This window comes from Schistocerca piceifrons, chromosome X, assembly GCF_021461385.2.
Source record: "Schistocerca piceifrons isolate TAMUIC-IGC-003096 chromosome X, iqSchPice1.1, whole genome shotgun sequence".
NCBI classification, from domain to species: domain Eukaryota; kingdom Metazoa; phylum Arthropoda; class Insecta; order Orthoptera; family Acrididae; genus Schistocerca; species Schistocerca piceifrons.
Genome location: NC_060149.1, coordinates 141,431,493 through 141,443,756, shown reverse-complemented (window position 1 = coordinate 141,443,756; position 12,264 = coordinate 141,431,493). Strand labels below are relative to the sequence as shown.

At 35.7% G+C, this 12,264-nt stretch overlaps 1 protein-coding gene across 1 annotated transcript in view; it reads left to right on the top strand.

The window, feature by feature from the left end:
• LOC124722042 overlaps window positions 1-9,814 on the top strand; it is a 312,916-nt gene extending 303,102 nt beyond the window's left edge. Inside the window, exons 20-24 of the mRNA XM_047247233.1 lie at window positions 1,594-1,716; window positions 1,948-2,110; window positions 2,312-2,574; window positions 4,453-4,938; window positions 6,159-9,814. Coding sequence (XP_047103189.1) covers window positions 1,594-1,716; window positions 1,948-2,110; window positions 2,312-2,574; window positions 4,453-4,938; window positions 6,159-6,812 — 1,689 coding nt within the window. The 3' untranslated portion in view covers window positions 6,813-9,814. The remainder of the gene's footprint in view (window positions 1-1,593; window positions 1,717-1,947; window positions 2,111-2,311; window positions 2,575-4,452; window positions 4,939-6,158) is intronic.
• The last annotated feature ends 2,450 nt before the right edge of the window (window positions 9,815-12,264 follow it).

Below are 12,264 nucleotides of genomic sequence, written 5' to 3'. Positions count from 1 at the left end.
AGATCTAGGAAGATACCTATAGATGGCAGTTTTTTGTCCACAAGCTCCAGTGCATGATCTAGAAATTCTTGTATTGCATCTGTTGTAGCTTTCTTACTTTGGAAGCCGAACTGAGCAGGTGACAGGATATTTTCTTTGTCTAGAAAGGACATGATTCTGGTGGCCATTATATATTCAAATACTTTACTAAAAGTTGAAAGTAGTGCAATGGGTCGATAATTACTGGGATCCTCTTTGCTTCCTTTTTTGTGGACAGGTATAATTTTTGCAATTTTGAGCATACCAGGAAATGTACCATTCAGGAATGAGAAGTTTATTATGTGAGCTAGGGGTTTACTGATAAAGTTACTGCAATTATGAAGGAGGAAGCATGGGATTTGATCTTGTCCAGCAGATGATTTTTTTTTAATTTTGCTATGAAGTGCCTTTTCAATTTCAATTTCAGATGTAGGCCTTAAAAATAGAGTATCAGAGCATAAGTTTGGTTCTAGTTGTAAGGGACAGCTATTTTTAAGATGGTTAGCCAGGTTTTCTACAAGAGCATTGCCTGTAAAAGGTAAGGTTCCAGGTTCAAGTCCCAGTACATCACACAGTTTTAGCCATTTGGAATTTTGTAACTTGTAGCTACAAGATTTCAGTTTTAAATGTATAAGAGCATTTAAGCCATCATTACTTCCATGTATCACCTCTAATTTTGCAAATATACAGGCAAAAATCTGATTTATGTTCTGCCAGCTCAAGTATTTGGGAGGCAGGGACTACTTATATCTGCTTCCAGCACCTCCATAAGGTGTATTAAGTTACGTTACATGTACAGAGCCATGAGAGGTGCTAATTAACTTGCTAAATGATCTGAAGCACTTTGTTGTACCTCATGTTCTGTGGGGTCTGTCTAACAGAATATTTTGAAAACATTAAAAGCATAATTTATCAGATACAAAGAACAATTATGCTGATTGCTGTTTGAAGAAAATTAGTTTTGAAATTATTTGTATTGTCATCATTTATGTGCAATGTGATAAATGAATTCATCATTACTACAGATCTTACTGGCATGACTGCACCCAGTCACTGGATATAGGTTTGTTAATATCAAATATTTACCATTTTAGTTTAGATGAGTCTAGCTCAATATTTGCTAATAATAACATTATTGAGTGAGAGTACATGTTCCTTGAGTTGTAGAAGACTGTTTTAATTTTCCAGTAAGTTTCAAAACAGTGCACTCTATGCCACCAAGAGAAATATTCATTTTGTATGCAAAATATTACTATACAGTGCTACTGTGAATTAGTATTGTTTCCTAACAGAAGTTGGCTCTGGGCAGAAACTAGTCAATATCAGTCAACTTCTTCTGATCCCTCTGCTCCTACTAACCCCAATTAAGAAGCATAAAGTCACACTGTGAGTTTAATAATGGTATACTTGCAGACATGGTATTATGAAATCCCTTGTATCTTTACAACATTTCTCTTTCCTTCTGTAAGAAATTGCTTATAGTTATTTTATTTCATTATTACAGTACTTCAGTACTAATATTTCTGAATGTCTCAAACATTTTGTAGACTGATTTTCATGTGTCTTTTTCTGCAGGATTTACTTAAACGCTTGCAAGAAGACAATACACTCCCATACAATTTTGCAGAAGGTACATTATACCTGGATCCTGATATTATTGACCTAACAATGATACCACCACCAATTACACCAGATGAGGTAAACATTAATTCTATACTAAAATTATTTGTATATTAACATAGAGACTACCTTTCTCTCTCTGTCTCTCTCTCTCTCTGTGTGTGTGTGTGTGTGTGTGTGTGTGTGTGTGTGTGTGTGTGTGTGTGTGTGTGTGTTGCATTGCAGCTCCTGCAACACTGTGTAATGCCTGAGAGTGCAAAGCAAATGGTATATTACACAAATGAACTAATTTTTATATTTACCCCACAGCTTACACATGAGGGAGCTAATACACTATTGCCACATCTGAGCCTTCCACCAACTCCATTTGCTGATCATTCACCACTTGAAACAGAATTACAAATAAGAGAACAAAGAATAAACAATAGAAACAAGTGTTCAAATCTACGGACCCACAATGATTCTTTTCTTGGTAAGTTTAATAGTTGTCTACTGAAAGAAATCCGCCTGTACTTTTTTAATCATATGAACTTCATATATTCTTAAGTTTTGCAAAGTTGTTATGCTGTTGTCAAGGGAGTAATATAAGTGTGTTCCCTTAGAAAACACAATGCATACCTTGAAAATTTTTTTGAAGTTTCTCAGCAAAATTCAATCACAACAATTGTTTCAGGTGATTACTCAAATAAAGAAGGAAGCATAGAAGTGCTTTCAAACTCCAGTATGTCAGATACCATACACTCTGGACAGAATGAAGAGTTGCTTCCAGACCTAGATTTAAATTTGGATTTGGAAGCTTTTCTGGCCTCAGTGACAGTCCCACCCCCAAGTCACCAGGCTACTGGATCTACTGAACTCACTCCTGAAGAAATAATGTCTTTCATCATACCACCACCTCCTGTAAATGGCAATGACATACCGACTACTTTGATGAAGGTAAGTAACAAACAGCTGTTAAGAGTTCAATCTGTAGATACAGATGCACAATTCTCTGTCATTAAATATTTTTTATGTGAACCTCTTACAATGATAGAAACCTCCATTAAAAAAATAAACATTGTCCCACATAGTGCCATCTCCTTATGCTTGTACATGAATATTAATGGCAGTAAATTCAATCCCAAGATATTTGAACATGTAGTCTGTTTAATAAAGTTGCATATATATTCCATTTAGAACAAGTGGCATGCTTATTTGTAATATAGAACATCTTCAATATATTTGTAGTTGGCATGTTGGTGCAGTTTGTGGCTGATAAGGCAGATATTGTAACCTCTCTTTAGGTTCGACAAACCTTTATTGAACACAAATTTAGCATTCTGTAACAACAGATTAAATTCTCCATTAGTCAACAAAATCAAACAATAATAGTCCCCAATTTAAATAAATGTAGATCCAGGCATGACTACTTAGATGTGCATGTGTATATTATAATGTTACACCCAGTTCCAAATAAATATTATGGTAGTGGAAACCACACATTCGTTAAATAAAAGCTCCATATTGAAATATTACACCAGGTTAAAGAAAGCAGATAACAGACCCATCATTCTAGTCATGCTGTAAATCGGAAAGCATTGCAATCACTCTTCAACCAGAAGTCCAATCCAGTCCAAGTAAACAGTAGTGGCAGTGTTAGTTCACTTTTTTTAGGTCAAGTTGGAGTACAGCAGTCAGCAAAAGAAAAACTGAGAGCAAGCTAGCAACTAGGCATCCTCATATTGGCCCCCAACAGAATTTCGAGTGACTGGTCTGTGATATGATCGGCGTCCCTGCCACACACACCCTTGCCAGACACGGGTGTTACTATACACATTGATACATCCATGTCTTCCATTTGCATGTTTGTCAGGGGTTTCTAAAACATATGCACTATTCCATTATGCATTCTGCACAAGACAGAGAATACTTTGGTTGGTTGGTTGGTTGATTTGGGGAATGAGACCATTGGATTGGGGAAGGATACAGAAGGACGTCAGCCATGTAGTTCCTGCTTCTGAATCTCCCCATCAAGCTAATACACACACACAAAGTTGTTTCTCTTAGTTGTTCACATTAAATTTGTTGTTTTCCCTGTATTCCACCCATAATGGAGCTATTTCACCCACAGTAGCTAAATATACATCAACATACATGCACAACATGAAGATCAAGGTTAAATCTTGTATGTAAATTTAGAGTAATACATGGCAGATAATATTGGCAACTGATAGTATTAGCTGATGAGTTTGTGCAGCGTGTGATACACTACATATGGCTACTGCTTGTCTGCTCCCTCCCTCCTGCTCTCCCGCATTCTTATAAGTTAACAGCTGTAATTATTATTATTATTATTAGTAGTAGTAGTAGTACTAGTACTAGTAGTTTCAGGAACAGTAACAGTCAAAAAATTAATACAAAAGGTTTAATTATTCTATAATCTCTTTAGCATAAATAGTTTTGTTATTTTGAGCATGAACTTAAGCAGAGAGGAGAGGAGGGGAGGGGTGTGGGGGTGGGAGGGAGATTGGGAGAGTGTGAAAGTGAGTTGTGTGCATGCACTAGAGAGAGTGCACACATTTATCTTAAGCAGGTTTGCTGGTGCATTAATCCTGGTATCATTCTTTCAGCTTTGTTTTACAATTTGTTAATGCTTGGAAGTCTTTGATTCAGTAAACACAGTACTATAAAGAAACTTATAATTCACAAATATGAACTGAATATTTTAGCTCTAATACTTGTGTGAATGTTCAAAAAATATGCAGCTTTATGTTCTGTAAGGCCATGCAGCTTTTAGTGCATGTCAAAATAGTATATTGGCTTTTGAATTTTCAGGATGATAAACCAATTTTGAAATATCAGAATGAAATTCCCAATGAGGGACAAACATCAGATGAAAAGAGTTGTGAAAAAGATTTTCTAACAATGACACAGCATACTGATTCCTCAAATTTCATTGATGCATCCAAAAAGAGTATGAGAACAATTGAATATGCCACTATAAATTGCAAGAGTTTCTCTTGTTGTGGAAAAAAGAAAGCAAGTCCACAAAAGAATGCAAACACAGAAGATACTATTCGACCACCACCAAGAAATGGCCATGATATGTCCAAACCACCTGCAAGACCGCCAAAATCTGCCGATCATTTGAAGCAGCCAAGCATCCCACCAGAACTAAACTCATTAACAAATCGGGATCTACAAAGAGAAGAGAGTCCTCCACCACTGCTGCCTCCTCGAAATGACAGTCCCAACCACAAGCCTCCCCAGAATGCATGGTTACCTCACAAAAAGCTTTCACCCACACCCGTACTCTGCCAGGTTTGTATAATTTTGGAATTTATGTTGGAAGAATAGAATGTTTTACTGCCCTTTTGTTATAAACTGCTTTCCTCTGTGTATTAAAATATTAATATTTTTAGCTTTCTCTTAAATAACGTTTGTTTCTCTCTCTCTATTTCTCTCCCTCTCTTCCCAATTGCTAGCAGAACCATTTTTTGGGTATACTACAAAATTTAAATTTCAGAGAAAAAGTAGCTAAAAGTGAACTGGTTATAATTTTTGTGTGCAATTTCTATTCTAGACATTTTTATACATAGCTACTAATTGCTATAAATAACATCAACTGAATACTGAATGCCATATTCAGTCCAATTTAGGATAATGATGTTGTACAGTGACTGAGCATTAAGTATGAGCATAAAATTGTTTGGAATCTTTGACAATCATTTTCTGCAGGTACTTAGTGAAACAAAGAACTAATTAACAAGAAATCTCCTCCTCCACACAGTCTTTATCAAACTGCATCACACAGCAGGAGGTAATAGATGTTTCTCAAAGCCTTTGTGTGTTCTGCATAGAAGGTTTAAACTGCACTACTTGGTGCCCTAACAAAAAATACCTGAAAGGACTGTCACAGGGGTGCTATCTTGAAAGCCTTTCCAATAAAGATATCTTGTAGTAGCCTACTGCTTATTTTCTACTACCTCTCATGATTTTACCATCTAATATTAAAATTAATTTGAAAATGATGTGCAACAGTAATATTTCTCTCTCAGTAATAATTATGAAAATCATTTTTATATCAAATTTTTAACTTCTGTTGCTTGCAACATAACAATTTTCTGGTTGTCTGTTTAACTCTTGTATATGTCATTATTTTTCTTCAAATTCTATTCTCATAAATGTGTTTGTTTTTGACTTAAATGTTAATGTACCAATCAGACCAGAAGAGGCTCCATGAGTCAGTTGCATATCCTTCCCAAAAATTCCGTGATAAAGGACCCTGCAATTCCAAAAGCTAGGAATTTTTTTTACCTGTTTTTAATTTGTTTATCGGCAGTACTGAAATTTCACCTACTGAAGTACTATCCATCCTTTCTGTCTCCTTACAATCTTACCAGTTTAACAATTTAATTCTCCTTTTGATAAAAATTAATTTGACTGCCCAAATCAAAACATGCATGCAGTAATACTGTTAGAATATTACAAATGTATGAAACATATTGTAATGATTGACTTCAGTCCATTTTATGTTTTAGGACACACCAAACAAGACTTCACAACACAGTCCTGTGCCTATTATTAAGGCGGTGCGGTGTGAACATTCAGACAATTCTTTGATAACAACCCCTAGGTCTTATTTTTCCACTCCATATCTTAGGAATGGCCATATTATATCAAATGCTGGGAATATGCCACAGATGAGAGAATTACTCTTCAGTAAATCAAATGCAACATTAGTTGGATTACTAGAGCGGCTGGATGAAGTCATAGAACAGTGCTCAAAAGCACAAGCTGCAGGAGGTGGAGCCTGCATGGATGAAGCAAGGTTTCAGGCAGCTAAGGAGTTACTCACAAATGAAGCACGGCAGTTGGTTACAGCATCAAAACTTTTTGTTAAGAGTGCAACAGATGCTTCTGGAAAGGATCTAACAGAAAATCTGGCCAACTGCCTGTACCACCTACGACGGCTGACTGATCTTGCTTCAGATGTGACTGTGCATACAACTTCACCTTTGCAGACAAGGAATCTTATTGTAAAAATTAGAGATGTTACAGAAATGTTCAATGAAACAGTCTCATCTGCTTTAGGAATGACTGAAGTCCCAGAAACTTTACTGCTACACAGAGCAGAGAGTCTGGCTAGTGTGCTTGCCACACTGTTACGAAGTTTGAGGGTCTTTTCTCCATAGCACAAGAATTAGTATAACTAGCTTAGAGTGAAACTTATAGATCAAGAATAAGATACTCATTTCTTTCTGTTAGTCGATATATAGCTTGTATGTACCATAAATAAATCAACACATAAACTACATGTATTTTGCTGCTTCGCAGCAAGTTTGCTAGTTTCTAACAATGACCAATTGTGTGTACAGTGTAAATTTTGGTTTTTACTTTTTGTTATTACATTAGTCAGAAAGACAAAAAAGTGAGCATAATAAATAATACTTTACATCATGGCAGCACAAAAGGAAGAGCACTGAGAATGAAGAACATCTGTAGTAACAATATACATTTTTTATGGAGCAGAAATGATTCCCTATGTAATTAAAGAGTTGAGGTTTTTAATGCAATTGTAATTAAAGTATGTAGATTCCACAAGGAGTTTTTCACTGTCATGAGAGGTGGTTATTACTAAAGAAACTGTTCCAATTTGTGTCAATATAGATAGCAGAAAACTATCAAAATCAGTACTGCACAGTATTTCAACAAAAAAATACTTCTTCCGCTTTTAAATATATTCCTTTTTCATTGTTTCTGAGAGAACTGATGACCTTTAGAAACTGATAATTTCATTTATCAGCTAGAGAAAATTACATGATGATTCTTCATTGTTAAACAGAAGCTTCTAAAGTGCTTGCCAGTTTAAAAGATGTAAAATATATAAGACTGAACACACCTTTTCTTACTTCTTCTATATAATGCTTTCTCTAGAAATCAGAATTTCTTTTCCAGCATGTATCATTAACTTTTTGGTTTATTATTCCACTTTAAATTGCTCAACAGTTGTATTTAAATTTTTGGTTTGGTGAAATAACCATTTAGGCTCATAGATATAGCTACACCATCAATGTTGTTATAGCCTTCAAACATCTGTCTTAGCCTAGTAGTAAAGTTTTATAACAGATTTATCTGTGTTTTCTTGGAGTGTTTATGGCAGCCGTATACAAACACTTAATCAGCATAACTACCAGTAGGGAAATTGTCACACTGCTTTCACACTTAGCACAGCAAGAAGTTTTCAGAATCCAGTATTAGCTGAAAGAAAGAAGGGCTCAAGGAATACCAGTCTATAGGTGAAGATCACCACAAGCTTGTTTAACATTATTCCAGTTCACATTGTTTCCAGACAGACTCAACACTTCTCCTAGAAAACTGAGAATGGCCTCCCTTCATTATGTTGGAAGTATCAGATGGATAAAACCTCCCTCCATATCTCTCAAAGCATTGTCTAGTGGAAAGAAACAGACTGTATCTCTACCTTAACAAAATAGTTGACTGTATGGCAAGCATTCCAGAAAGTTCTCTTTACACTATTCATCAAGCAGCAGGTGTCCTGCCTTGCCACAGTAGAAATACAGTTTAGTTTCATTTAATAAGAACATATGATCTAGTTGAGACTAGATTTTTACTTTCTTAATGTGACAACTCTGACATAATATCTGTACCGAAACTAACCGTACATACCTGTTGACAATTTTTAGGTAATCTCTCCCACCACACTCCCTCCCTGTACCGAAACTAACCTTACGTACCAATTGACAATTTTTAGGTAATCTCTCTATTTCTCTCGCTACACTCTCTCCCTCCCAATACAAACATTATTCTCCAAATAAAAAAGAGGAAGTATCACCTTGAATAAAAACTGTTATGGCACCTATAATGAATTCCATATGCATGACTTAAAATTATGTGTGGTATCTATATTAAATTCTTGAAAACAGCCACAAGTCACACTTCGTATATTTTATTATTTATAAAAAGTTATTACTTATAATAAAAATACAAAGTGTGACTTCTGGCTGTTTTCAAGTACTTAGTTTTAACAGTTGCTCCCCCTGCAGGCAATGCCTGCTCTTGATGTATCTATATTAGTTAATTTTACAAAAGTTTCATTTACTGGTACTCAGAAAAAGTATACATATTAAGAAAAAAGTGTGGACATTATAGAACATTTAGGTCAGAATAGTCTTCAATGAGAACACTGTCTACAGTATTTTCTGCTATGCCATTTCAATCAGTTTTAAACTTATATTAATTTTACGCTGTGACTGATTTACAGTTCAACAAAAATATGAAGCTTTTCTATTTATTCATTCCACGAAATACCAATGGTGTACATAACTTTTCAGTTTAACAGTTCTTCACTATAACCTAGAATAAGTCTTAAAAGTACAAATCATGCACTACTTGTAGTAAGAAATTGTCAGTTTATTTGATATTTTTAGTGTTTTTTATTTCAAGAGGATGAAGATAACAATGACAATATTTACCAGACTTTTCTTGTATTTTTTTATTAAGAAAGCTATTTATACTGGAAGTTATTACTTTTCTGTACAATTAAAACATTCAAGTATACTTTGCATTTTAACATAATTCAAAATGTTTGATAAAACTAGTCATTAATTTCTCATTGTCTATTTATATGTCTGTGTGTGTGTGTGTGTGAGTGTGTGTGATAACACACACACTTTTTTTACTTTGTAAGAATAAGTTTTTGCCCAATATGTATGTAATAATATGTAATAATTGTGTGTGTGTGTGTGTGTGTGTGTGTGTGTGTGTGTGTGTGTGTGTGTGTGTGTGTGTGTTAGCACAACCTGTGTCAAAGAAAATTACCTGTAAAAGATACAATATTATGAAAACAGAGTTACAAATAATCCTGTTCATCAGGTGTACAGATGGTTTATCATTGTTGATATACTACTGAAACAATAGCTTTAAAATTGTGTAGTTATTAAGCCTTCTTTTGTACCAAAGTTGTGATAACTTTTAAAAATGGTGATGTATAAATCTCATCTGTTGGGAAAGGGTTGTTTCTTGGATGTTGTTGATTTCTTTCACTTTGATACTTATCTGTAAAAGTTGTGAACTTACATAATTTAATTTGATTAAATCAACATTACTTACAAATATTGTAATATCTCAGTATCATTGGCAGTCAGAACAAATGGAGATGAATTATTAATAAAATATGTACTGGCAATGAGACTTGTTTTTTAATTCCTTTGGAACATCTTATTGAAATGATATAGCCCATAACAGTGTAAGTTGGGAAACATGACACTTTCACAGCTGAAGTCATCAACTACTGCTTGTCTTACACCTTCAGCTACTTTTGCTCCCACAGACATATAACATTCACAACAGCAAGAAGCAGCCTGCAAAGGAATGGTGCATTGCATTCCCAGCAGGCTTTTATGGCTGCTACAACTGCTAACTTGGCTCTATGGATTCCCACACACTCCCGTACATAGCAGAACAGTACATTTGAGTGAAAGATAAGGTTTTCTCCTCATGATTGATTGTAGACACTAACAGTCAGGTTGATGTGATGTTCCTTAATTTCTGGAAAGTACTAGGTAAAGTTCCAGACTTGCTACCTAAATAACAAAACAGAGTGTATGGAATTTTAAATCACTTTTGTGATTTGATGAAACATTTCCTACCAAACAGAACACAGCATGTCATAATCTTCACGCATAAAAGTGGTTTAAAGGTACCCCAAGGTAGTTTTAGTACCATTACTGTTTACATCGTATATAAATGTCCATGTGAATAATGTCAGAACCTTCATGAGCCTGTTGTGTACAGAAAAGTCACAATTCTGTAAAATTGTAGTGAAATTCAGGGAAGACCTGCAGAAGGTCAATGCTTGGTGCAGGGATTGGTTGTCAACCCTCAGCACAAAAAAGTAACATATTGTGCATAAATAGGCAGAAAGGCCCATTATTTCTTGATTACCCACTGGCTGAACATTTACTGGGCACAGTGACATACATTTACATATTTGTGAGTCTGCATACAGAGTGATTTAAAGTGAAACAACAACATAACACTAATTTTAGGAAGGCAGAAGCCATACAGCGTCATTGGAAGATCCCTCAGGATGACAGATGTAGCCTACAGAATCCTCGCTCAACCAATACCAGAGTGTTGCTCCTCATTCTGTGATGCTTACCAACATATTGTGCATAAATAGGCAGAAAGGCCCATTATTTCTTGATTACCCAATGGCTGAACATTTACTGGGCACAGTGACATACATTTACATATTTGTGAGTCTGCATACAGAGTGATTTAAAGTGAAACAACAACATAACACTAATTTTAGGAAGGCAGAAGCCATACAGAGTCATTGGGAGATCCCTCAGGATGACAGATGTAGCCTACAGAATCCTCGCTCAACCAATACCAGAGTGTTGCTCCTCATTCTGTGATGCTTACCAGGTACGACTGATAAAGGATCCAGAGGACGGCAACACATTTCATTGCATGTTAGTTTAATAAGTGTGAGAGCATTATGGAAAACTTCAGCCAACTACATTGGCAGATGCTACAAGAGCCATAGTGTGAATCATGGTATGATTTACTGTTAAAAATCAATCAACATACTGCTTCCTCCTGCATACATCCCAAAGAGAGTAAAATGAGAAAGATTTGATTTCTTTTGGAGGCTTACTAACAGTAATTCTTCCCATGCACCATTTGTCAATGAAACAAGAAAGTGGAAAGTGACAGTGGTACACGTAGTGTCTTCTGCCACACGCCATAATGTGATTTGTGGAGTATAGACATAGATATATGTTTCTGGGTTTCTAGCTGGGCTGATGTTTCCATTTTGCACATAATATTTCAGTTACAGACCTAGTCATCATCATCATCTTCTTCTTCAGGTGTGCCAAACAATAGTTTTTATGTGTACTGCTGCTTGGATTCCAACAAAACTGAGAGACAGAAGTGGTGCTGCACCCCAATTTGTAATGAGCATCCATTACTCCCTTATATGCACATTTGGGGTTATTCATTGAAATATTTTGCACAAAATGAAATCATCAACTCAGCTAGAAAATACTCCCTTTGTCACTATTCCAGGCTGTACCAATATACATGATTCATCTCCAGCTATAACATTTTTTAAAACTTGTGGTTGGTGTGGGCAGAGTCCATCATTTTTCCTGAAATGTCTCGGGTGAGTTGTTTGTTCCACCAAAAGCAACTTGAACAAAAATTTTCAGACATCAAGTAAACTTGCATCCAGGGAATCAATGCTGAGCCCAACTTCTTCAGGAATTTCTGATATAGAGAAATGATCTACATTGCCAGAAAATCAATTATTACCCCTGGAAAGATGACATTCATTTTAATCTGGGAGATGTAATATGCCACCTGGGGGATAGTAGGTGTACAGATAATGGTTTGAACATAATCTGCCAACAGACAGCATAGTGATAAAGCTACCAGGGCACTATCTGTGTTTACTCTAAGGAATTCTCACAACCAGAAGGCTTAGTGTGGTGCAAATGTGTGAAGCAAGCAGGCAACCACGCCACAGAGATGCAATCGTGCTTCCTACAGCCAACAGACCTAGTTTGAAAGTGGCTTTCCAAGTGGCAGGATGGTTCTTTTGGAGAAACGCCACAC